The sequence below is a fragment of the Grampus griseus genome (assembly GCF_964374135.1).
Source record: "Grampus griseus genome assembly, chromosome: 1".
Classification (NCBI taxonomy): domain Eukaryota; kingdom Metazoa; phylum Chordata; class Mammalia; order Artiodactyla; family Delphinidae; genus Grampus; species Grampus griseus.
The window spans coordinates 20,980,796-21,008,572 of NC_139017.1; the positions used below are offsets into that span (position 1 = coordinate 20,980,796).

Here is a 27,777-nt window from a genome sequence, read left to right on the forward strand (position 1 = left end):
ATTTCATTTGGATTCAGCGGCTGGCAGGATCACGGGTGAGTCTGCAGGAAGCTTGAGAGCCCAGGAGAGACTGATGGAGACCCTGGTCCTGGCCAGCTGGTCTCCTCTGAATGCTGGGAGGCCTGGGTGGCTGTGGGTGACCAGTGGGTCGCTGCTATCATCACTCCACTTTTGGTGAGCAGGACTTGAATTCCTAATAGCAATAGCCCCACAGCATCTAGTACATCTCTGGTTGGTACCAGAGTCCTAACTGGGAAGGAGGGAGGGAGAGAGGGAAAGAGGGGAGGAAGGAAGGAAGGAAGGAAGGAAGTGGGGGGGGGGGAGGAAGGGAAAGTTCCCATGTTGTCCAACATTATATGCAGGGCAGCTTGGGCCAAATCATATAGTGTATCCTCCTCTTCCCTCTAAAGTCTCTTCCATGATAAAAATCCAGGTTATAGGGAACATCAGAAGAGAAAAAAGTGGCCCACCGGCAGCTGAGAGGTGAGTCAGAAGGCAGGGACCTGGCCTCTCGCAGGAGCCAGCAGGGGCAGGAGAAGCAGCACAGCTGGGGAGTCAGGTCAGGGCTGGGTCTTTTGAATCTTTTGAATCCTGGCTCTGCAATTTACTCCCCGAGGCCATGTTACCAGCCTGCTGACTGTCAGTGAAGAGGGGCAGAATAATCCCTGGAGTTGTTTTAAAGCTAATAAAAGGCAAGTGAAGTGCCTGGTGCCAAGATGACCCCCAACAAACATCTATTTCCTCTCCCTGCCAGTTGCCTACTGGTGGTGAAGGCTCATGGGTTGACTGAATACGCGCCTCCAGGAAACTGTCAGGAGTCGTCCAGGGGAGAAACTCTCCCTTTGCTTCGCTCCCAGAGCCAGCGGAGGACAGGATGGCCTCTCTGGATCGGTGTGCTCTGGTTCGGAGCAGAGTCAGGGAACGTGGCGGCTACGGAAGAGCCTCAGAAATCAGCTCTTGCCACTCACTCCCTTCCCATCCAACGAAATGGACTCTCTGCAAGCACCAGAGATAGGATTAGAGCCCAGGCCCTAAGCTCCAGCAGGTACCCTGGGTCCTAGGAGCGCCTGGAAGAGCAGTGTGGGTAGAAAGCGTGGGCTCAGGGGGCCCCCTGCTGCACCGCTTGTGAGCAGGGTGACCTTGGGAAAGCGGGGAGACTCTCCGAGCCTCAGTTTCCTCATCTGCCGTTGGCACCATACTTAGTTCTCATGACGCTTATTAGGATGAGAGATCATGGGCTAAAGGTGCCTCCACAGGGCCTGGCATGGAGCAGACATCCACCAACAGTCAAAGGAGTCAAAGGAGGCTTTGGTTACAATAGCTACACATCGATGAGTACATATACCACGTGCCAGGGGAATGCAGGGAGGAACACGGTGCTCTCTACCTTGGAGTTGCTCCTAAGAAGATAAACTTCTGATCTGCTTCTCCCTGTTCAAGAATGTAAGTGAGGAAGCCCCCCCCCCGCCCCGCCCCCCGTAGAGGCAGTCCGGTGGCGCCAGAGCCGGGTTACAGGGGTGGGAACCTCGCTGGCAACCCCAGGCCCCGAGACCTCGCACAAAGCCACTCATCTCCAGCACTGCTGATTCATTTCTGCAAAGGGAGTGCCAGGGTGCAGTGCGCAGGGTGGGGGAAAGGTAAACCGGTGATGTCTAAGGCTTTCTAAGCTCTGAATTCTAGGATCAACGGTCCCAAATCAGCACCCATAAATCCCGCTGTGACTTGGTTCTGTCATTTCCCTTGACTGACTCAAGATTCAATACAGAAGTTTCCAGCTAATTAAGAGGTCCAGTTGGCCACTTTGTGGTCGAGGATGGCTGGGCAGGAAGGCGCGAGAGACCTCGCTTGTCTGGTGAGACGTGGCAGCAGGGGGGACACAGCTCCATGGGAGCACGTCTGACTCTGGTTTAGGGGATGACACAGCGACACGTGACCTCACCGCGGACAATAATTTACGGCAGCCTTCCTCGGACCAGGCCTGGACTCCTTTCTGGGCTTCGTATTTTCCTGTTGTAACATGGGAACCACCTTGGCACAGGGTGGGCTGTGATTATCCCTTTGAGTGTTACCTGCCGAGGATAAGATGCAGGGCAGGGTTCTTCCTCTCTCTTTCTTGTTCCTACACAGGATTCATTTAAAGTCCCGGGGCGCTTCTGCGCGAAGGCAGGGCTCCTGGAGAGAGATCCCTGCCGGTACCTTTGCCTCCGGGCGCTTCTTGTACCAGAAACGAGTTTTGACTAGGCAACAAAGCACAATGAAAGGGCCACTCAGGAGCTGGGAACCCACCCCGTCCAAACTGGCTTTGAGTTTTGATCCCAAATTGGAACCTTTCAAGTAATTTCACATTTGACCAAACAGGGTTTTTCAGTTTCTTATTTTTCCTTCTTTTCTTATATAAGGATGCAGACCTAAAAGGACCCCTGGGCACTCCTAGGTTCTTAGGAAATCTCGCTGCTGCCTTTCCTTGTAATTGCATCTGAAACTGATTAAGCTTCCATCTCTGACGTGTGAGCAGTGAAATGGATGGGAAGGGGCGGGGGGCTGGGAATTACTTTGGGCATTCTGAGTTTGGGGACTGGTTGGACTTAAAAACAAAACGTCTTGGATATTCAGCTTCTAATGAGGTCAGGTTTGCTTGTTTCTGGGAGAAATGCCAGCCATGAAGCTGAGAAAGTCTGTTGAAAGGTCAGCATTGGGGAAGCCCCCACCTCAGTCATGGCAAATGAAACCGTAGGCCCCTACGGTTCCTGGAGCGATTTATTTCTCTGTTTGGGAAAAGCAAACACACAAGCACAACAAACTCTCCTGGGCCCCGGGGTCCACGCGCGTGGTCCTCCTGGGAAGCCCGTGTTCCCACTGCCTTCGGCGTGGAGCCCAGGCACCACGTGGCAGACAATCCGACACAGCAAAAAGTGGCTCACCCTCCCCAGGTCCTTCAAAACCATAGAGACCCCCGTGGGAACCCCTTCCAGGCGGCCTCAGAGTAGGGAACAATCTTCTCTACCACCAAAGGCCCTGAAAACTTAGAAATGGAATATTCTGAGCTGAGCCCCAGCTGTGTAGAGTGAACTTTCAGGAACTGCACATGGGATGGGTGAGCCCAGCGGGCAGAGACCTCATGTCACTAGTTTGCCTCTGTATCCTCCGTGCCTTGCAAAATACTTGGCATACGAACATAAAAATTTTTACTGAACGCATACATGAATCTCACAGGCATTTATTTAAAATAGCATACACCACTGATTTGGGTTTCTTTCTTTTCAAACTCTAATCTCACTAAATGTTTGACTGGTCCTTTCTAGATCTGATCCCATCTTTTTCCCCAGAGGCTATTGAAAGAAGGACTTTTGCTTAAAGGATCCAGCCCTCTAATTTAACGGTTGCGAAACAGAGGAATCTGTAAGTGGGAGGTCACAACCAGGGACTAAAAACTCCCAACTTTGGGCGTCAACCATCTGTCCTCCCAGCCCTTGCTACCTGCCTCAAAGATGCAGTCATGTGAACTCTGCTGTCGTTAACCGGCTCCCAGGAATTCCTGTCAACAGATACCCAGCACCCGTGTTACTACTTCCAGGACATTTGAAAACTTGAATGTGAATGGAGTGTTCTGATACGTAAGGCTTTTGCATGGTTCTTCCCCATGCAGACAAAGCGCCCTTTTCTTCAGCCACCTGTAGCCAGCATCCCTTGCAGCCCTAACATCACAGTGTCTATGGGATGCTGGGGAGTTAGTACCACTTCCTAGACATGTGTCTGCAGCCTTGCCTGTAACCGTCTGTTGCATGCTTGGTTCATTTACTTATTTTTATGCCCCTCAATATTCTCCTATATTCCACCTTCAAACCATTGGGCCGGCGCTCCTCACACACACTAAGGCATGCTGCCTTGGCTACTGAGCTCTACGGAGCTTCAAAATGCAGTCCTTCCAAATGAGTAAGATGTTTACACTCGTTCTCTTTTCTCAAAGCCCGAGCAGAGACAAAAAACACACTTCTGTTTGGCCTTCAGGGAAAAGACGCAAAAACTCATAGATCCCCAGACATAAATTTTCATTTTACAATTGCGATACCACCTACCAGAACTTTCCTTTCCCTCTTTCCAAATGCAGAAGCACGCACGTGCCCTTTGGTTAAGGTAGCTGTGGGCATACGCGGTGCGGTCTGTGATGACGCTCGTCTCTACGTAACGGGATTTGTCATCTTCTTCTCCCCATTAGACTGTAAGGTCTTCGAAGTAAAGAATGATGTCCTTTTCTTTCTCTATAATACCCCAGAGCCCAGTTCAGTGTCGCTCTGTGTCTACCAGGTGTCCAATAAACACTGCTGACAATGTAAACAGAGTTCTTAGCACTTACAAATGAGAAAATGCCCACATTCACTGTCAAAGGTTGTTTTTTTTTTTAAAAGATTTCTTGGATTCAGTGCATGTGTGTGTGTGTGTGTGTATGAAAGAGAGAGTAATGAAAGCCTCAGAGATGAAGACGACCTGAGAATGGAAAACATGAAGACACACAGAGATAAAGAAAAGCACGCAGACCCACAGCGTGAAAGACCAGCACATAGAAACCCATGGGGCTCCTTCCAGGCTCAAATTTATATATTCATGTATTTTAAAATGACGTAGCCAACACTGTGGTCCAAGATTTTGTGATTTCAGGTGTTCTACCCCAGACAACCCGGCTGTGGGAAAACAGACAGAAGACGGGTGTCATACCACTCAATAAGCCAGGTGCCACGGCCCCAGGCCTTTGAAACACGTCACCCACACCTTCCTACCGGGCCTGGGAATTCTTGCCACCTTTGGTGAGGCTGCCAGAGTTTTTACTTCCAAATTATAAAGTCCTTCATGAAGCCAGGCCTCAGTTACGGGATGGTTGACACTGAGTGTGACAGCTGCCACTCAACACTGGCACCAGCAAAAACTGCTCCATGCCGCTAGGGAGAGGAGACAGCACGCAGTGGAAGAAGCCACGCCGAGGGTTGGCAGTGTGGGCAAGTCACGCCACCCTCCAAGGCGTCAGTCGTCCGGTCTGCGAGAGGAGACACAATCCCTGCGCAGCCCAGGGGCTGAAGTGCGGCTCTGCCGTAACGGGGTGACTCGCGGGCACGTGCGGGGCGGCGGGGAGTGCCGTCTGCCACCCGGACTCACAGCCCCCTGCAGCTGCGATTTCTACAGGGAGGAGAATTGGACTAGAAGCACAAATCCCTTCCTGTGTGATAACTGTTTTAAATTTTTTGATGCTTTAAAAACATGGCTATAAAAATATCAGATTGTAAAGAAATCAGAACCAATCAGATCACGCATAATTACATAACGCACCTTAGTGATGAAGAGCATGAGCTTTCAAGTGGCAAAGACCCTTGTTCGAGTCCTCACGCCCCCACTTACTAACTGTGTGACCTTGGCTGAGTTACTGAATCTCTAGAAACCTGGGCTTGCTCAGCAGTAACGTGGGATTAAAAAACAGTACTTGTCTGGGACTTCCCTGGTGGTCCAGTGGCTGAGATGCCTCACTCCCAATGCAGGGGGCCCGGGTTTGATCCCTGGTCAGGGAACTAGATCCCACATGCCGCAACTAAGAGTTCGCATGCCACAACTAAACAAGAAATATCCTGTGTGCCACAACTAAGACTCGGCGCAGCCAAATAAATATAAAAAAAAAATAGTACTTGTCTCACAAAGGCAATAGGAGGACTAAATGAGATATCTGTCAAACATTCTGATACACAGTAAGCTCTCAAGATAACTGGCAATCATTATTCCTGTTCAGTACTTCCTCCCATTATCTGCGATTCATCTTATACAAACACAGTTAAAAGTATGCAAGTAACTGGGGCTTCCCTGGTGGCACAGTGGTTGAGAGTCCGCCTGCCGATGCAGGGGACACAGGTTTGTGCCCCAGTCCGGGAAGGTCCCACATGCCGCAGAGCGGCTGGGCCCGTGAGTCATGGCCGCTGAGCCTGCGCGTCCGGAGCCTGTGCTCCGCAACGGGAGAGGCCACAACAGTGAGAGGCCCGCGTACCGCAAAAAAAAAAAAGTATGCAAGTAACCAAAATCTCCTCTGAACAACCAACACGATGTTGCAGTGTAAATGCATAAAAGCCTGGGTATTTTGTCCACACAGCCATGCCCAGATTCTCATTTAGTGTGACTCTGTACACAAGTCTAATAGCACTAATAATGATGGACACTTGATCGACCACCTACTGTGCACCCAGCACTTCACTAAATGTGTTACATTTGTTATCACACTGGACCCTCACAGTCCCACAGGTACAGTCATCTCCCGCATTCTACAGATGAGGACGTAGAGGCTGATAGAAGCTAAGCGACTTGCCCCAGGTCAAACTGACTAAGTAGGAAACTCAGGATGTGAACTCAGCCAGTCTGATGCCAACCCACACTCTAATCAATGCCCTACAGCGCCTCCATGCCCATCCTGGTGATTCCGTCTCCAGGCTTGTGGCAGGTTAGGAAAAAGAGCTCGAGGGGTGGAGGGAACTGAAGTGACAGGTACCGTGACACGTGAGGGATTGACGGATTAACAGGGAGACAGGAAAGGGAAGGGGATAAAAAGCTCACAGAGAAAGGTTTCCATGGCACAGCTGTCCAGACCCAGTCATATCAGGGGTCAGAGCGCCCTAATATATTATTCAAAGCCCCCGAGGGTGTCATGATTCCACAGCACAGTGCGATAATTTTCACTCTGCCATCAAGAAAAATCAAATTGTGTGCTCAGGAAGACAGAAAAAAAATGAGGGGATGGGGGACCGTGGGTGATATATTAAAGGGGTGGGTAGATTCCCTCGGGACAGCGCATCTGCGTTGAATACCATTTGACAATCTGCATAAATAAGGCACCGCCTTTGAAAAAGACGATACACTATTCAAGTAAGAGTTAAGGAAATACCAGCACCCGGGTGTCATCTGGATACTTTTTGTTCGTGGATCCTTACCTTTTATTTTAACCCAGCTTCTATGCAGTCTTGAGACAAAAAACCCTTTAGTCCTCTCTGCCTCTCTCAGTTTAGAATCATGTCTTTGGTGCCTTTAGCCAGGGTAGCATTTAAGCGTCTCACAAACTAATTGCATCAGGTAATTGAAAGGAACATGTATTGAAAATAAGGATGTAAATATTATTTTTTTTTAAATGGAGGACAAAGGTATTAGGTGGCCTTCTTGTCACAGGCAGCTGTCACCTGGACTTTTAGCGTCCCCTTCGGGCACAGGCCAGGCTGGCAGAGAAAAAGGGACTTGTGTTAAATCACGAGACCCATTTCCAATCAGAAGCCACTCATGGCTTCCTGTTCATAACCTTAGCTCACTGGCCCCTTCAAGTGAGATTTTGTTTTATGCCTATTCACATTATATTCCCTAAGCTCCAGAAAAACTGCTTTCAAAGTCTCAAAATGAAGCTTAGAACATGATGGCTTGAAAGGTGTTTGAACTGAATTTGAAAAGATTTGAAAATAGCATTTAAAATTGATATAATTGTAACATGATACCTTTAACAGGTCCTCTAGTTCTGCTTATCTGAGCAGGGAGAAACCTCCAGGAACCAGAAAAGCCCCCATTCACCAGCAGCCCACACTCACCACGCTGGCCAGCGGTGTCCAGACGGCAGAAAAGCTGTTCCCAGTGGAAACAGGAGATACCCTTATCCCTCTAGGCTAGGGTTGCCAGATGTGGCAAATGAAAATACAGGACACTGAGTTACAGTTGAAGTTCGGCTAAGCAAAGAATACTTGTTGACCATGAGTAAGTCCCATCCAATATTTAGGACATGTTCACATTAAAAAATTATTTGCTATTTATCTGAGATTCAGATTTAACTGGGTGTCCTGTATTTTACCTCTCTCTACTGTGGGCTCTGACCCCCTAGGAGATTTAGGATGGGTGGGAAGTAGGGGCGAGCGGGGGTTCCGCTTACCAGCCTAGGAGAAGAGCACCACTGACGGCCCCGGCTGGCATTCTCTCTCCTTCAAGCAGCAGGCTCCCCTCCCTTCCACCCCTTCCTCCTTTCTCTCTAAGGAGGCTCCATGGCTCCGGCCAACCCATGGTCTTCCTTAGGAGACACCTCTGATCCCTCTGGCTGTCACCCCCCATAACACACCTCCTAACCTGACCTCGTCCCACACTGAGGCGCACGCGTGGAGGCAGACGGTGCTTGTGAGAACTTGTTTGTTTCTACGTTCTACTGTGTCTTGATTTGTTTCCCGAGAAAAGCTGCAGATGGGCTTTGGAGGGGCTCTTGATTAGAGATTTCCTTTCATTTTTTTCTTTCCCCGTATAGACCCGCGTCCCGCCCACTGTATTCAGATGCCAAGAAGTAAACCGGTGTTTGTTCCCTGCATAATCATAATTTCAAGACCTGAATTAAAGCGAGGGCTGAGCCAGTATGCCCAGCTTAACTAGGAGAAGTTTCTATAGACCCTTATAGACACTGGCCTGATTCCAGCAGTGAATGCTCTGACCACCTCCCACCCCGACCATTCCATACTACTGATTAGTGGTCTTTAGTGAACCGCACTCAAAAATAATCACATATATTTAACAAAAACAAGGAGGAAAATCTCTTGGTTTCAGGCTTCCAAGTGTGTGCTTGCAGCAAAACATTTAGAGCCAAGCCATAAAATGAATGGAAATAGGAGGAAACACTGACACAACAATAAAACGAGGGGTGAGATTAATGATGCCATAATACAATCTGTTTTCATTTGGTGCAGAGAAAATTAATTTTTGAAGACACTTCATTTAACTTTGCAATATTTTGCAGTGTAACCTTTGATGCTTGAAACTTTTCTCTTTCATCCCCTTTAAGCCTGAGAATGGGGAAAGCCAGTTTTATGTCTGGTTGTAAGTACTGCTTCATGGCAGATGATCAGGCTTGCTGCCTCTGCAAGCAATGTGTACTCAGGGAACAGAAGTTATTGCTGACCATAATCTCAGCTCTTTACCTCCTATTGAAACATCCACTTTAATAAGCCAAAATTCAACTTCCAAAAGAATAAGATGTGATACCTTCCAGAGCAAGGCACCGGGGTGGGCTGGACGACCAGATAAGGTTGTGTAAGCACTCGAGATACTCCGACCCCTCGAGTTTGAATCCAGGAAAGCAGTGATAGGAGATCACAGTTCCCACTGGGAAGGAGGTCTGGAACTCAGAGATGTTCACATAGCCATTAGAAGAGGCAAGCGGTCTCAGGCAGCCTGCGACGTGGGAAAGAAAAAGGGAAGTGTCTCACGTGGTCATCTTTGTACACCTGAAAGACAAAGCACTATATGTCTTCCGGTTTCCCCCGCTGAAAACGTGGCATGGCCTCCGAGGACCGCACACCTTGGTCTTAAATGCTCAGACCTCCTTATCTGTGTACCTATTCTATTTCTAAAGCAGGCATTTGCTTGTATAGTTGCAAGTGGCATCGAGAGGGTCAGACGAGTAGGGAAGTAGTAACGAGAGGTGGAGCTGTGGATCGGGACACCCCTAGCCGGTGGTTCCAGCCCTGACTGCATGTTAGAATCACCTGAGGAAAGTTTTTAATTAATTTATTTTTCATTGACGTATAGTTGATTTACAATGTTGTGCTAATTTCTGCTGTACAGCAAAGTGATTCAGTTATACATATATATACATGCATTCTTTTTTATATTCTTTTCCATTATGGTTTATCACAGGATACTGAATATAGTTCCCAGTGTGATACAGTAGGACCTTGTTGTTTCTCCATTCTGTATATAATCACTTATATCTGCTAATCCCAACCTCCCACTCCATCCCTCCCCCCAACCCCCTCCCCCTTGGCAACCACAAGTCTGTTCTCTATGTCCGTTTCTGTTTCATAGATAGGTTCATTTGCGTCACATTTTAGATTTCACATATAAGTGATAAAATATGGTATTTGTCTTTCTCTGTCTGACTTACTTCATTTAGTATGATAATCTCTAGTTGCATCCATGTTGCTGCAAATGGCATTATTTCGTTCTTTTTTATGGCTGAGTAATATTCCATCGTATATATATACCACATCTTCTTTCTCCACTCATCTGTTGATGGACATTTAGGTTGTTTCTATGTCTTGGCTATTGTAAACAGTGCTGCTATGAACATTGGGGTGCATGGATCTTTTTGAATTAAAGTTTTGTCCGGATAGATGCATGGGGGGGGGGATTGCTAGGTCATATGTTAATTCTATTTTTAGTTTTTTGAGGAACCTCCATACTGTTTTCCACAGTGGCCCCACCTACTTGCCTTCCCACCAACAGTGTAGGAGGGTTCCCTTTTCACCTGAGGCAATTTTTAAAAACACTAATGCCCAGACCTGTGCCTGGGTAGGTATCCAGCCTGGACACCCCTATCTTTTTTAAAGCTCCCCACATAATCTTAAAGTGCTATCAGGGCTGAGAACCACTGAGGTGCCACAGAGGGAAGAGAGACTATTTCCTGTTTCAGCAGCGGTGGTGGGCAGCTCGAGAAGGTTAGGATGCAGACTGGGTTCCACGGCAGCAGATACCGGAACAGACACCTGCCTGACGCAGTGCAATGAAAGTTTTGAAAATCCCATTGTGTTTTAGGTGAAATAGGAAAGTAACATGTAACGCAGTGGTTCTCAAACTTGAGAATAACCCAGAGAGGGCTTGTAGGACAGACTGCTGGCCCACACACCCAGAGCTTCTGGTTCAGTGGGTCCGTGTGGAGCTCAAAGATTCGCACTGCTACAGGTTTCCGGGCGCTGTTGCCGTGGCACCAGGCTTTGAGCAGACGTGCTGTAGCGAGTTTGTGCACCATGCACAGAATACCGTGTGCCATCTGAGTGAGCGTGAGGCCTCAATCCCTACTTCTGTAAAACAGTAGCTGCCTTTTGTCCTGAAGCCTGTGCAGCCCAGTGGAACATTCCCAGTGGCACAGCAGCCCACGTGGTGTGGCATCTGCTGTGATTAGTGAATTTCTTATTGGCTTCAGCAGTTTCACTGGAGGGAATAATGACCCCGCAGAGCTGTGCTCTTCCCGGGGAGAACTAATTGTGTGTGAAGTAAATAATAGATAATGGAAAAACCTACTTTCCCTTCCAATCACCAAGCACAAACTGTATCACGCAGGCACTGCAGCAGATGACGGAACTCCTCTCTTAAGATGACTCTCCGACACATTACAATACAAGCGTCGAGAGCTGCGTATTCAGCGAACTGCTCGGGTCGGCGCCTTAGACTGTGGTGTCTGTGTCTGTATCAGAGCAGACACAGACAACACAGTGAGGGGTGCAGAATGTAGGAGGCATTCACTCTGGGGTCGTCAAGGGTCAACCTGCACTGCTGCCTCCTGGTGTCCCGGAGCCCCGCAGACCCCACAGACCCCAAAGATCCCTGCCCGGAACAAGCCACACTCAGGATGGACCAGATCAGACACGCGTGGTGCCCAGCCATCCTTTTGGGCAGTCCCGACGGTCTTAAAGGATTTTTTTTTTTTTCGGAGCTGAAAATGAACACTGTTCATGGCAGAAGTGAAATGTGTGAAGGGAGTTTGGCAATCAGGCATAAACAGGATCAGTAACTGAGAAAAAAAAAAAAGATAAGCAAATCAACACCAACAAGGGAATGTGTTAGAACCCTGAGCAGGGTTCCAATGTGTGGGCACACGTGACTGTGCCCCTGCCTCCTTCTGGGAAGGAGTGTGGTTCTAAGCTACCCATGTGGATAGACTGCATCCCCTAAGTCAGAAACTAACTCTGACCCACAGGGAGCAGGAAGCATCGGCACATGGATCTCTAAAACACAAAGTTCCGGGGAAAAAATGGCCTTGGAACAGTTCCCACCTCCAACTCCAGAAGGAGGTGAAAGGGGTTGGAACACGTGCAGCCAATCAGAGAAGGAAAGCTGTGCTCACTCTTGGTTGGAGGACAGCCTGTCGTAAAAATACAGTAGAAAACTGACTTCGACTCAATAGTTGAATGTGATTTCTATTTGCACTTCGAGATAATAGAGAAATGGTTCCTCAGGCTGTAGCCCCTGGATCTATAGGTACAAATAAAAATTACAGGATGAAATGTCACTCGAAGGGCCAATTATATACCCCCTGGGGGCTCGAGAGGTGTCAGGCTGTCTAAAGCAACCCTGCTGTGCCCACGCGGGTGGACGGCAAGGTGCAGGGGCTGGAGGGGGGTATCAGGGCCCAGACCAGGGGCACCTCCTCTGTGGGGACCGAGGGCTCTGAGAAGGGCTGAAGGTGGGCTGTGGGCTGTATTGCTGTTTGAAGACGCACACCTTTCAAGAGCGGCCAGCCAGCTCTTTTGTTGCTGCAAAAAACATCGAAGCTGTGTTATGACTGAGATTTAGTAAGGGGTGCTAGAGGGGAGGGGCGAAAGGGCACAGACAGAGCAAGAGGCAAGCCTGCACCTGAACTCGTGACAATGACACCCCAAGATGTCTATTCCCATAGGGCATTTAAAAAAATCATTGGGGTAAAAAGAACTCCTAAAGAAGCGTACTGTATTTAAGGGATGTAAAAGGAAATTGAAAGGGTGGGAGAACCGAAAGACAAGTGGAAAATATGAAAGCGAGAAGGGGTTGGAGCCTGAAATAATTTTCTTGGCCGTTACTCGGATAACGCCGCAGGACTGGAACGAATTCATGGTTAATAAAGTTCATTTGGATAAACAGCCCTACCTAAAAGCCGGCTGCTGACTCTGTGGAGAGTCTCTAAGAGAGTAGAAATAAATCACGTGTCTCCTTTAAGAATGTAACACATAACACGCTAAACAACCCAGAAGCTTCTGGGGAGAAATGCAGGAGGGTGAGGACCTGGGCTGCCTCTGTCCTCCTAATCCTGAAGCCTTTGTTTCTTCAAGGGGCCGTGACTCTTAAACTCTCACATAAGGAAATGATTTATTTCCAACTATGGGGTGCACAAAGCAATATCAGAGTCTGCCCGTCATGATTTCCAAGCAGAAAGTTGACATCAGTCTCAACTTTAACATGCCAGTGCTTTTGGTGTAAATAAGATTGCTAGCCTTCTCCCTTGGATTATGAATTATGCATGGGTTTTTTTAGTCCTTTGGTCCAAGTCACATGTCAAAAAATAAAATCAGAATTAATGGGAACTCGAGGGCTTATTTTCACAAACAGGGGGCCCTCTGTGTCGGCCCAAGCAAATTTAAAAAACGCAGGAGGATAAATATTCATCGTATGGTTTGGATGAAATTTGAATTTGATTATTTTTCTGCTCCTCATGCATTATAAAAAAGGATAACATTATTAAGAGAAAATAGCCTCTGTAAGATTGGCTTTAAATATATTCGCACCACAACCGAATCAGTATAAATGCTGTTATTTCCATTAAATATACAATAGTTCATCATTGTGTTCACAGCCCAGTTACAAGGCTCTTAATTCTGCAACGACTTTTGGTTTCTTAGGATAAAGGAGACATCCAACACACTAAAGAATAAGGTATCTCCCATTTAAACTTTAAAGCTGGGTGTATAGAGCTGGAGAGAAGCACAGGGAATTGTGGGAAGATTCCAAACACAGAGCTGTGGTGATCAGAGTGCAGTACAGCTGAACCATGGGGTGTGCGTGGCTTTGTGTTTCCCCCTGTCATCCTATTAGAGAAACGTGTACCCGCTCCACAATCAAGTCTGAAAGAACAGCTGAGAACCACAGCCTCAGCCCCGTACCTTGACAGATGGGCAGATGGTCCCACGTTCCGTCATCACGACATAATGAAGCCATGTTGTACAGGTCAGGGTACCGGATCTTGAATCCTTCGTGACAAGTGATGATTAATTTATCTCCATGTCTGTATGTCTTGTTATGAATCTCGGCATCTTCAATTTGTGGAATGCGGCAATCTGCAATTGCGTAAAAAGGACACATTATTTTTGGAATTCAAACAGTTGTGGTTCACAGCTTCACAAGAAAGCTCTTATTTTCACACCTGGTCTCAACCTACGCCGCAATCTGATAAATGGTTCTTTATTTATCGCTAGACTCAGGTCCCAAGGGCAAGCAGCAGAAGCTGCAGAACCTGCTTCACAGAGAAATAGGAAGAGGGGTCGAGGTCCAGGTCCAAAAGGAACCTTGTTTTCCGCCCGCGACACTTTACACTTTACAGTTGAGCTTACAAGCAATTTTGGAAACGAGTGAAGAAAGACAAAAGCTGGGGATTCACATGAACTATCTAGCTGGTTGCCCACTTGGCTGTGTTTGTGGACCGTGCACTGCACCAAACAGCCTGGCTGGCTGCTCTCGCCTGGTCCTCCTGCCTCTGCCTGTGGGGCGAGGGCCTGGGCCTGATAAGAAAATGTGCTTTGCAGAACAGCAGGGGGCCGAGCTGGGGCTGCATTTGCTATTAGCATTTCCCATCCACCTTACCTGTTTTTAAAAAGATAATGAATAGAGCAGCACATACTACTGCCAATATCACAAAAGACTCAGAGAAAGCAACTGTTGCCTTTGAAAAATGGAATCGGAGCAGAATGCAGGTGGCTGGGAGGGGAAGAGGCCACGCGGTCAGGAGAAGGGTGTTGGGGGGTACAATCATGCAACAAAATGATTAAAAGAGAAAATAAAACTAATCAATCGTAGGGCTTCCCTGGTGGCGCAGTGGTTGAGAGTCCGCCTGCCGATGCAGGGGACACGGGTTCGTGCCCCGGTCCGGGAAGATCCCACATGCCGCGGAGCGGCTGGGCCCGTGAGACATGGCCGCTGAGCCTGCGCGTCCGGAGCCTGTGCTCCGGAACGGGAGAGGCCACAACAGTGAGAGGCCCTTGTACCGCAAAAAAACAAAACAAAAAAAAAGCAAAAAAACCCTAATCAATTGTAACTATCCGCTTCTAACTCTAGCTACCTCCAGTTTACCCTGCGGGCCAGTCCACTCTGCGCTGGGAAGTTGGGGTCCTGCTCCCTCTGGCCCTTCCCCCTCTAAACACCGCCCAACTAATCCCATCTAATTTTTTTTTTTAAATATATATTGGAGTAGAGTTGACTAACAATGTTGTTGTGTTCGTTTCAGGTGTACAGCAAGGTGATCCAGTGATACGTATATATGTATCTTTTCAAATTCTTTTCCCGTGTAGATTATTGCAGAATGTTGAACCGAGTTGCCTGTGCTATACAGTAGGTCTCCGTTGGTTATCCATTTTAAATATAGCAGTGTGTACATGTCAGTCCCATCTGGTTTAAGTCACTTTGTTCACCATGTGTCTCTCTTCATCTCCTGTTTTAAAGTCTCTGATTTTACACGCATATATGCTTGTAAGCATGAGCTATTTATTTATTTCTACTTTTAGAGTCAGGTAGATGAGTTGTTTCCAGTCTGCTGCTTCTTAGTTTTTTGAAACAAGGCAAAATTTAAAAACAGCACTTTGATGATCATAGAAGCTTCCTTCAGAAATTTCTCAGTGGGTTTCTCAGCCACTCCCCAAAGCCTATTGAATCCAGAATAGGTTGGAATAGTATTAATAGGAAGTCTGACCTTCAAGTTCCTCTAAGCTTTGAACGGTTAGCTCTAGGGTGATGAGCCTCTGGGAAGCCTGAGGCAGGTGGCTGGCCTGAGGATGCCTCTGCGAGCTGGGAACTTGGGTAGCTTTCAAAAGAGCATGTCCCAGGAGCTCTGATGTGTGGTTGAGGCTGGGTTTACTGGGGGCAATCTGACAACAACGGACTCCAGAAAACAGAAAGTTAGTGACGGGAAAGCCTCGGGCAGAAGAGGCCTCCCAGGCAGAGCAGGGCCCTGGCAGCTGAGAGCGCAGGGGTGGCGGCCATTCACCATCTCCTATGAGTTCTCCGGAGGCAAACACTTGCGAGCCCGGCTCTGCCTTGATCTCAGCCCTCGTTCCCACCATTAACTTGAGAGCAGCGACTGTGTCGCCACTTCCCCTGACGTTCCCTCCGTGCCTCCAGACCTTTGTACACACCTGGCAAAGAAAGGCTGAGGGAAGCCATGTGGACCTTTGCCCGAGAACACTGTGCGCCTGCAGCCCCCTCGAGAGGCTGATTAACAGGCTTTCGGGGCAGTCCTGGCAGCTAAGCCTTCCCCTGAGGAAACCCATCATCAGCTCTTCCCTTTGCCTATGGATTTCAACAGAGAGAGTCTTGGCTGGAGAACTGGGTTCTGGTTTCAATCTTACTTCTCATTTTTGTGTCTCAGGCTACAGAAAGAGGTTTTCTAACTGTTCATGTTTAACCAATAGTTTTTCTGCAAGAATAGCTGAATTCCTCCCAAATCAATCCCAGAATAATGATGACGGGAGTCACAGATAATTGACAGTTCTCTGCACACTGCTGCTGCCTTCTTCTTAATGGAAAATGTGAATTACATTTTTTTCAATATCGCTATGCAGAAATTATTCACAGCAAATAAAAACACATTTGTCAAGGCATCGGTCTGTAAAATCTGGGCTGTAAATAGATCCTGTGGTAGTAACTTATATGACTAACAGTTATTTTCATGGTTGACTTAAAACTTATTCAAGAATTAACCAGTATACTCAGGAGGTGGCCAACCGGTGGCAGTAAACTCAATGGACAGAACTGGCCATTTGGACACTGTGACATATGGACACCGGCTGACCAGGAGCGGAAGCACCCAGCCTTGTTTTCAAGAGTGGCTTCTCTGCATAGTGGTCTATAGTATAGAATGCTTTGAACTTCTAATTAGAATGTCACGTTTCCATAGGCAGGAGCCCGGGAATAGAGGTTCAAAGGGAATTCACAGCCTCCCAAATGCGAGTCATTATGTACTCTACTCAAAGAAGAGTCAGCAGAGAGAGTGATATAGGACCAATTTACTATGTGAGTGGAACCCCATATCCACTGGGGAGTCAACAGTTGGAGTTCAAACTCCACCAAGGTAGAGAGGCCAGAAGCGGCCGTGCCCTCCGCATAAGCACAAAACTCAAACAGACCATCTCTAACAAAGCCTAACCTAAACGTTGACAGGAGAAAATACCATCCAGAGCCTTTCTAATTATTTTTTATCCAGAATGTCTGGCACCTAATCCCCCCAACTGAAGGAGGGTGAAGTAGAAAGAAGGCTTTGGAATAAATACATGTCCTAACCAGTTATCGGTAGCAGTCAACAACTCTGGACCTTATTTCTCTGGAAAGAAACAAACCAGGATCTTTAGGCTCTGAAAAGAAACATGCAACCTTCATCAATTCTAAAGTTTCATATAGAAATAACATGATTTTCTATAGCACAAATGCATCCAGCTGACACAAAGAATTTGTAAAAACTGCTTCAAAAATGTTGTTACCAAAGAAATATACCTATGAAAAAAGGTCTATCAAGTAGAATCAGGTCAACAGTCAAAACTTTTGTCTACAGGGTATCAGTGGGCACTTTGGAGATAAATTTGAGGGATATCAAAAGCTTCCATTCCAGAAATCATTTTTCACCAGCCTATCACTATCATTATTTTTGTATCTTGCTACTAGTAACAATGAGGTTTTAATATGATAAATAAATAACAGAGTGGATAAAAGGCCCGAAGGCTGTACTACACATGTATACCTACGTACAAATCAACTGATCAGATTTAGTTGCAGAGAGCAGAGTCCTAAAGGATGGAGCAGGAAAGAGAAAGAGGAATTTTAAAGAATATGTGCCATGTGTTAGATTTACTTCTCTTTTATTTAATTAATTAATTTATTTATTTTTATAAATTTATTTATTTAATTTTGGCTGCACTGGGTCTTCATTGTTGCGCACGGGCTTTCTCTAGTTGCGGTGAGTGGGGGTTACTCTTTGTTGTGGTGCGCAGTCTTCTCATTGCAGTGGCTTCTCTTGTTGCAGAGCACGGGCTCTAGGCACGTTGGTTTCAGTAGTTGCGGCACACGGGCTCAGTAGTTGTGGCGCACACGCTCTAGAGAGCAGGCTCAGTAGTTGTGGCACACGGGCTTAGCTGCTCTGCAGCATGTGGGATCTTCCCAGACCAGGGCTTGAACCCGCGTCCCCTGCGTCGGCAGGCGGATTCTTAACCACTGCGCCACCAGGGAAGTCCCAGATTTGTTTCCCTTTAAAATATTAGTTATACATGAAAACAAATCTGATTCCTTAAAAATGCTATGTTTCAACATCAATATGCCCCCCAAAGTGTTCCTAGGAACATGAATACATGATACTCACTCAGATTCACAATTCATATTAGCATATTAAAGGCTCTGAAAGCCTTGCTGTAAAGAATTCTACTGGACCTTGTTTAAGCCAGCACTTGTAAAGCTGTTCACTCATTCATTGAGTTATTGAGGACTTACTCTAGGCCCAGTACATTCTAGGTGCTGGGGATAGAGAGAAAGTCAAGTATCTTACTCTTATGGCATTTGCAATGAGGGAGACTGCTAACAGGCAAATTATCAGGTAAGTGAGCTAGAAAATAACAGGCAATGATCACTGCTATGATGAACACATAACGAGGTAATAGGATAGGAACAGACTTGGGCACTCCTTTAATTCGTGTAGACAGGCAAGGCGCCTCTGAGGAAATGACTTTTATTAAGCTAAGACCTAATGACAAGAAGAATCCAATCATGTGTGGACCAGGAAGAAGTTTCAGTCAGAGGGAACAGCTACTACAAAGGCCAGGAAAGAGCTCAGTGTCCTTAAAAACACAAAAGAAGATCAGGGACTTCGCTGGCGGTGCAGTGGTTAAGACTCCATGCTTCCAATGCAGGGGGTGCGGGTTCGATCCCTGGTCGGGGGAAATAGGATCCCACATGCTGCACAGCATGGCCAAAAAAAAGGGCTAATCTCGTGTTAAAAAAAAAAAAAAAGAAAATCGGTGTGCCTGTAGGAAGCAAGAGGGAGATGGAAAGTCAGATCATCCAGGGTCTTGTAGATGAGGACAGGGGATTTGGTTTTATTTTAGTGTGGCGGGAGCTCCTGGAGTTTCTAATGCATGGGCCGTGACATGCTCTGTATCATGTGGGTACATGCAGTAAAGGGCTGGCCTTGCCAAAAGGGAGTTCTGGCCTTTGCCCTCAGCTCCTGGGAATTAACCTCTAAGCCCTTGGATTGCTCTACCTGAGATGATATCTTTGTTTATCTGGAGCTTAGCATAGACCAGATAGTCTATGCTAACAATGTGACTTAGGCCAGGGAACGGTGGTCCCCACGGTTATCAGCTCTACTTTTGGAAGAAGTGGAGACACATAAGTGGCCAACTACGTCCACATGACCAAGCCCCAGTAAAGATGCTGGACACCAAGCCTCAGGTGAGCTTCTCTGGTTGTCAATACTCCGTGTGTTTTTTTTTTTTTTTTGCGGTACGCAGGCCTCTCACTGTTGCGGCCTCTCCCGTTGCAGAGCACAGGCTCCGTGTGCGCAGGCCCAGCGGCCATGGCTCACTGGGTCCAGCCGCTCCGCGGCATGTGGGATCTTCCCGGAGCGGGGCACGAACCCGCGTCCCCTGCATCGGCAGACGGACTCTCAACCACTGCGCCACCCGGGAAGCCCAACTCCGTGTGTTTTGACACACGTTGTTGCTGGGAGAACAGGCACTGTGTGTACAGCTCCACTGGGAGAGAGCAACTGAAAGCACATGCCTGGTGCCTCCTAGACCCTGTGTGCCTCTCCCCTTGGATGATTTTAACCTGTGTCCTTTTGCTGTAATAAACCATAATCATGAGTATCATCAGTCCTTCTGGTGAATTACTTAACCTGAGGATGGCCTTGGGGACTTCCAAACTTGTGGCTGGAATCAGAAGTGATAGTCTTGGGGGGCCTGCTAAATTCAGATTCCTAATGCATAAAACCTCTAAGAGGAGGCCTGGAGATGTGCATTTTTAACATGCCCCTTGGGCAATTCCCACGACGTCAAAGTTGAGAACCACTGCTTGATGGATACACAAGGTGACTGACTAGATTGAAGACAGCGGTCCAAACGCAGAGGCAGGCTCACATTTAACAAGCCCCAGTCCATCCTTAGCAGCTATGTCAGACAAATGCAGTAAAGAACAGAATCTTATGTGAGCAGCTGGGAGGCAGCTCGGCACCCAAGGCCTCTCCCTCCGCTGGCCCGACGTGGGGTTCTGAGGAGACCTGCATTATAACAGGACCTTCAAGATGCACACTGGGGAGCCACGGTCAGCCCCAAACTGCTCAAGATAGCATGAGGGAAAATGAACTTCCTCTGGGATGGGTTTGGAAGGATGGGTTGCCCTGTAGTTTTCACAAGCAGCCCACGTAATTCTGGCAAGTTTCAGTTGCAAGCTTGTGAAGAACGGCTTTCTAGGGAATCTCCACGATGGGCGTGGTGTTCGAGGTTGCTCACAATCATTTTGTGACCTTTATACACGATCTGACAAGGCTCTGTACATGTGCAGATGTTCTGCATTTTCGAATAATTCTGCGACTCAAAGCAACTCCATACCTCCGTGGCCCCCGTACCGAGAGGGCGAATGGCAGCGCTCACATGACATGGGAGATGACGGGAAGCAGCTGGTAAAGGCTGCTAGGATTTGGATTCTCCCTCTGCACTTCCAGGGGGCTCAGCTGGGCAGGCTTGTGAACCCTCGTCTGAGGCGGTCCGGCCGTCATCTTGCAACAATGATAACTGATCATTTCTGTCATTTATCTTTGCTGCATCTGCCTCCAGCTGACCTGACCTTATTTCCTCTGGATTTGTTTTTCCTTTCAAGTCATGACCACATTTAAGTTAAAGAAATCTTTTTAAGAACAAAAACCCAAACTCACACTGAAGCCACAAGGGAGGGAGAGTAGAGAAGCAGTGACTTCTGTTACAAGAATCATAAATAAGTCATGACAGTGGTCCCGGAGACAGGGAGAGGCAGTGCTCTGCTCCCTCCCATCTTAGAAGATGGAAAATGAGAAGAGATTATCTTAGGGGAAGACATGCAAATACTTGCTCTTGTGGGCATGGGCTGCTGTTTCTGATAACCCATGTCCAAGGCAACAAGAAAGAAATTTTACAAGGTAGAAAATGCACACAAGAAGAAAAGGGCCCTAAATAAAACGTTGTAAAAGCATCCATCCGTTTGGGGAAGTTTCTGGAACTGGGAGACAACTCACTTTCATATAGGAGTAACTGTAAAAAAGAAGTAGGACTACCTTGCTTTTGAAAAGTGTCTGCACCCCACAGTTTCACTGAATAAAGGAGTCACCTGCCATCTTTACCGCCAGCTTTAGCTCATGAGTCAAGTTGAATTTTTTAATTCAAAATTTATAATGTAATACTACTACTTAAACTTACACTGTACCTTTTCCCCAGGAAACTCAAAGAAACTCCTTAACTTCAAATTACTCATCTTTTATAGCAATCCTGGTCAGGTCTACGGGAGTCAAAAGATTTTAGTAAGTACTTAAAAATAACGCTTACTGAGTGAATTCATTTTTTTTCCTTGTTGCACTCTGCAAGGAACTGGGGCAGAGAGGGGTTCAGCATGGAGACAGAGCAGATTGGGACAGGGACAGGGACAGCTCTCCTGTGCTCAGTTTCTAAAAGTTCCCAGGGTAATTCCAGTTACTGCTGCCACCTGCACTTTTTTGTCTCAAGTCCTCATTGTCTGCTTGTGGCTGAAGTCTGAGCTCCCATTGCCCAGATCAACCAAAATAGAATCTCTCGGAGAAAGTTCAAGGCACTGTTATTTCTAAAAGTTCCCAGCACTGTTATTTCTAAAAGTTCCCTGGGTGATTCTGACACGCAGCCTGGGCTGCACACCAGCAGGATGGTAGAAAGAGCACTGAACTAGGAGTCAGGGTGTGGGTCCTAATCCTGGTTTATTTGCCATGTAACGTGTGTAAGTCACTTAAACTCTACAGGCTTTAGTTTCTTTTCTTCTTATTTTTTTTAATGTGGACCATTTTTTATAAAGTCTTTATTGAATTTGTTACAATACTGCTTCTGTTTTTACGTTTTGGTTTTTGGCCACAAGTCATGTGGGATCTTAGCTCCCCGACCAGGGATTGAACTGGGACCACGGGACCTCCAGGGCATTCCTGGCTTTAGTTTCTTTGTTTATAAAATGACAGCAGTGGGCTTCCCTGGTGGTGCAGTGGTTGAGAGTCCGCCTGCCGATGCAGGGGACACGGGTTCGTGCCCCGGTCCGGGAAGATCCCACATGCCGCGGAGCAACTGGGCCCGTGAGCCATGGCCGCTGAGCCTGCGCGTCCAGAGCCTGTACTCCGCAACGGGAGAGGCCACAACAATGACAGGCCGGCGTACTGAAAAAAAAAAAAAAAAAAAAAAAAAAGACAGCAGTGACATTCTCTGATTCTAAGAATTAATGATCTCCCAGAACCTCTCTTTTACACTACAGAAAATCATGTTCTCTTCCCCATTGTCAAACAATATCAGACCACATCCCCACATGAGGAGGCCTCAAACTTTTTTGCATAAGAATCTGTTGAGAGTTTTAAAAAAAATATGCAGGATCCTTGGCCTCACTCCTAACATGCTAATGCAGGAGGTGTGAATATGCAGGGAGTCCTTGGCACACACTTTGGGAAACCGGTGCCCCGCGTGAATAGGTTCTTACCGGTTTAAGCAAGATGCCACCCCCATGAGGTGTGGGTGTGGGCCCACTGTGATTATGTGTCACCTGCTCCCCCTCCCTTCCCCTGGGAAAAATCAGCTTTGGTCAGGTGAGGTGAACACACTGGAAAGCACAGACCTGGATCTGGGTACTAGCTCTGCCACTGGGATGCAGGGCTACCTATGAGACCGTGGAAAATGCAGCCTCTCCGAGCCTCCACGTTTCCTGTCTGTAAGGTAGTAGAACCTACTCCACAGGGTTGCCGTAGTAAAGAAGATAATGCATATAAAGCATAGGTACCCAATACATATAACAGATGCCTCCTAGAGAATTCCCTGGCGGTCCAGTGGTTAGGACTCCACGCTTCCACTTCGGGGAACATAGGTTCGATCCCTAGTCAGAGAACTAAGATCCCCCATGCGGTGCAGTGCGGCCATTAAATAAATGAATAAACAAATAAATTAATTAAATAACAGACACCTCCTAAAACACTGCAGTCTTGCTGAGAAGGGAAAACAGAGGCAATGTGAAGACCAGGAACAGGTATACGGGGGTGTTGGACGGGCCGGGTGCCCAACCCCAAGGTAGACCTTGCCGATAATGATGGGGGCGGGGCAGGTTCTGGGTTGCTGTCTAGGGATCTTTCACCTTCAACTGCTGCCTCTCTGAATCCATCTTTGTCAACATCCCCAGAGTGCAGGACCCGGGACAGGCAACTCAACTCACAACGTCCTATGGAAAACTCATTCCCGATTGCTCTGACAACATCGCTAATTGTGGGCAAAGCAACGATAAAATGTGTACCAAGCTAATCAGAAGGACGGAAGGAAAGAATGCCCACGTGCGTTCCTTGTGTGTGAGTGACGAAAAATGGCTGGTGCCAACTGCACTTGGAACTCAAATGTCAGGAAAAGGAGTAAAGGGGAGGCCAGAAAAAAAAATTAGCAACTCCTGGAGGAGCTCATTGTAAGTATTTGCCGGCAAAGGTCTACCTGAGGGATGCAAAAGTCTTAACCAGACCGCCTGTCTAAAGCGGGCATCAGGCAGATGGGCTCCACCAGGCCTACAGCCAAGTGATGAAAGAAGACAGGCCAGAAGCACCACAGGAAACAGCTGTCAGTGCGCAGGGGCCTCCCTTGCCCACCTCATGCATGAGAACCGCCTGCTTAGACTGGCAGGTAATATACATGGTAACATCTAGTGTGGGGAGCCGGTCGTCACGTGCACCGTGGCTAGCGTGTCATTGGTACCCACATCGCCCTCCTAGGCGGAGGGACCTTCCTGCTGAGAAGCACCAAGAGGCTGGATGAGGTTGCTCTGTGGGTTTCCAGGCAAAGCTCATGGGTCTCAACTCGGCCCCTGGAACTGCAGGTCCAACCAGACCATCCTGCCAGGGGCTACATTGGTCCTCCTCAAGGCGAGGAAAGCCATCCCAAGGGGGGCTATCCTTACAGGGGCGGCCCTGTTTTCTTTCTTTGTGACATCTTTGTCGGTTTTGGTATCAGGGTGATGGTGGCCACATAGAATGAGTTTGAGAATGTTATTCCCTCTGCTACATTTTGGAAGAGTTTGAGAAAGATAGCTGTTAGCTCTTCTCTAAATGTTTGATAGAATTAGCCTATGAAGCCATCTGGTCCTGGGCTTTTGTTTGTTGGAAGATTTTTCATCACAGTCTCAATTTCAGTGCTTGTGATTGGTCTGTTTCTATTTTCTAGTTCTTCCTGGTTCAGTCTCAGAAGGTTGTGCTTCTCTGAGAATTTGACCACTTCTTCCAGGTTGTCCATTTTATTGGCATATAGTTGCTTGTAGTAATCTCTCATGATCCTTTGTATTTCTGCAGTGTCAGTTTTTACTTCTCCTTTTTCATTTCTAATTCTATTGATTTGAGTCTTCTCCCTTTTCTTGTGGATGAGTCTGGCTAATGGTTTATCAATTTTGTTTATCTTTTCAAAGAACCAACTTTTACTTTTATTGATCTTTGCTATTGTTGCCTTCATTTCTTTTTCATTTATTTCTGATTTGATCTTTATGATTTCTTTCCTTCTGCTAACTTTGGGGTTTTTTTGTTCTTCTTTCTCTAATTGCTTTAGGTGTAAGGTTAGGTTGTTTATTTGAGATGTTTCTTGTTTCTTAAGGTAGGCTTGGATTGCTATAAACTTCCCTCTTAGAACTGCTTTTGCTGCATCCCATAGGTTTTGGATCATCATGTTTTCGTTGTCATTGGTCTCTAGGTATTTTTTGATTTCTTCAGTGATCTCTTGGTTATTAAGTAGTGTATTGTTTAGCCTCCATGTGTTTGTATTTTTTACAGATTTTTCCCTGTAACTGATATCTAGTCTCATAGCGTTGTGGTTGGAAAAGATACTTGATACGATTTCAGTTTTCTTAAATTTACCAAGGCTTGATTTGTGACCCAAGATATGATCTATCCTGGAGAATGTTCCATGAGCACTTGAGAAGAAAGTGTATTCTCTTGTTTTGGGATGGAATGTCCTGTAAATATCAATTAGGTCCATCTTGTTTAATGTATCATTTAAAGCTTGTGTTTCCTTATTTATTTTCATTTTTGATGATCTGTCCATTGGTGAAAATGGGGTGTTAATTCCCCTACTATGATTGTGTTAGTGCAGATTTCCCCTTTTATGGCCGTTAGCATTTGCCTTATGTATTGAGGTGCTCCTATGTTGGGTGCATAAATATTTACAATTGTTATATCTTCTTCTTGGATTGATCCCTTAACCATTATGTAGTGTCCTTCTTTGTCTCTTGTAATAGTCTTTATTTTAAAGTCTATTTTGTCTGATATGAGAATTGCTACTCCAGCTTTCTTTTGGTTTCCATTTGCATGGAATATCTTTTTCCATCCCCTCACTTTCTGTCTGTATGTGTCCCTGGGTCTAAAGTGGGTCTCTTGTAGACAACATATATATGGGTCTTGTTTTGTAACCATTCAGCCAAGTTTAAGTCTTTTGGTTGGAGCATTCCATTTACATTTAAGGCAATTATCCATACGTATGTTCCTATACATTTTCTTAATTGTTTTGGGTTTGTTACTGTAGGTCTTTTCCTTCTCTGTGTTTCCTGCCTGGAGAAGTTCCTTTAGCATTTGTTGTAAAGCTGGTTTGGTGGTACTGAATTCTCTTAGCTTTTGCTTCTGGAAAGGTTTTAACTTCTCTGTCAAATCTGAATGAGATCCTTGTTGGGTAGAGTAATCTTGGTTGTAGGTTTTTCCCTTTCATCACTCTAAAGATATCCTGCCACTCCCTTCTGGCTTGCACAGTTTCTGCTGAAAGATCAGCTGTTAACCTTATGGGGATTCCCTTGTATGTTATTTGTTGTTTTTCACTTGCAGCTTTTAATATTTTTTCTTTGTATTTATTTTTTGATAGTTTGATTAACATGTGTCTTGGTGTGTTTCCCCTTGGATTTTTCCTGTATGGGACTCTCTGCGCTTCCTGGGCTTGATTAACTATTTACTTTCCCATATTAGGGAAGCTTGCAACTATAATCTCTTCAAATATTTTCTCAGACCCTTTCTGTATTTCTTCTTCTGGGACCCCTATAATTCAAATGTTGTTGTGTTTAATGTTGTCCCAGAGGTCTCTGAGACTGTCCCCAGTTCTTTTCATTCTTTTTTCTTTATTCTGCTCTGCAGTAATTATTTCCACTATTTTATCTTCCAGGTCACTTATCCATTCTTCTGCCTCAGTTATTCTGCTACTGATTCCTTCCAGAGAACTTTTAACTTCATTTATTGTGTTGTTCATCATTGTTTGTTGGCTCTTTAGTTCTTCTAGTTCCTTGTTAAACGTTTCTTGTATTTTCTCTATTCTATTTCCAAGATTTTGGATCATCTTTACTATCATTACTCTGAATTCCTTTTCAGGTAGACTGCCTATTTCCTCTTCATTTGTTAGGTCTGGTGGGTTTTTGCCTTGCTCCTTCATCTGCTGTGTGTTTCTCTGTCTTCTCATTTTGCTTAACTTACTGTGTTTGGGGTCTCCTTTTCACAGGCTGCAGGTTCGTAGTTCCTGTTGTTTTTGGTGTCTGGCCTCAGTGGCTAAGGTTGGTTGAGTGGGTTGTGTAGGCTTCCTGGTGGGGGGGACTAGTGCCTGTGTTCTGTTGGATGAGGCTGGATCTTGTCTTTCTGGTGGGAAGGTCCACATCCACTGGTGTGTTTTGGGGTGTCTGTGGACTTATTATGATTTTAGGCAGCCTCTCTGCTAATGGGTGGGGCTGTGTTCCTGTCTTGCTAGTTGTTTGGCAGGGGGTGTCCAGCACTGTAGCTTGCTGGTCATTGAATGGAGCTGGGTCTTAGCATTGAGATGGAGATCTCTGGGAGAGCTTTTGCCATTTGATATTATGTGGAGCTGGGAGTTCTCTTGTGGACCAATGTCCTGAACTCAGTTCCTCCACCTCAGAGGCACAGGTCTGACACTTGGTCCAAGCCCCAAGACTCTGTCAGCCACATGGCTCAGAGAAAAGGGAAAAGAGAAAGAGAGAGAGTGAAAGAAAGGAAGGGAGAAAGGAAGGAAGGAAGGAAGGAAGAAAGGAAGAAAAATTAAATTAAATTAAATTAAAAAATAATTATTAAAAGTTAAAAAGTAATAGAAAAAGAAAAAAAGAAAGAAAGAAAGAGAGAAGAGTGCAACCAAACCAAAAAATAAATTCACCAAGGATAACAAGCACTACGAACTATACTAAAAAAAACGAAAAAAGAAAACAACGAACAGACAGAACCCTAGGACAAATGGTAAAAGGAAAGTTATACAGACAAAATCATACCAAGAAGCATACACTTACACACTCACAAAGAGAAAAAGGAAAAAAAATATATATATATCGTTGTTCCAAAAGTCCATCACCTCTATTTTGGGATGATTCGTTGTCTATTCAATGAATAGACATATTCTATTGTCACAGATTCTATTGTGGAATCTGTGTATTCCACAGAACAGGGTACATCAAGTTGATTGTGGAGATTTAATCCGCTGCTCCTGAGGCTGCTGGGAGAGATTTCCCTTTCTCTTCTGTGTTCGCACAGCTCCTGGGGTTCAGCTTTGGATTTGGCCCCACCTCTGCGTGTAGGTCGCCTGAGGGTGTCTGTTCTTCGCTCAGACAGGACAGGGTTAAAGGAGCCACTGCTTCGGGGGCTCTGGTTCACTCAGGCTGGGGGGGAGGGAGGGATATGGATACGGGGCGAGTCTGCCGCGGCAGAGGCCGGCGTGACGTCACATCAGCCTGAGGCGCGCCGTGTGTTCTCCCGGGGAAGTTGTCCCTGGATCCCGG

General features: G+C 46.5%; 1 protein-coding gene across 1 annotated transcript in view; it reads right to left on the minus strand.

Annotated features, from left to right (window-relative positions):
- SUSD4 (sushi domain containing 4) overlaps positions 1-27,777 on the minus strand; it is a 120,579-nt gene that overhangs the window by 22,273 nt on the left and 70,529 nt on the right. Inside the window, exons 4-5 of the mRNA XM_082661240.1 lie at positions 13,671-13,844; positions 9,022-9,210 (exon numbers count right to left, since the gene is read on the minus strand). Of these exons, the coding sequence (XP_082517366.1) occupies positions 9,022-9,210; positions 13,671-13,844 (363 nt within the window). The remainder of the gene's footprint in view (positions 1-9,021; positions 9,211-13,670; positions 13,845-27,777) is intronic.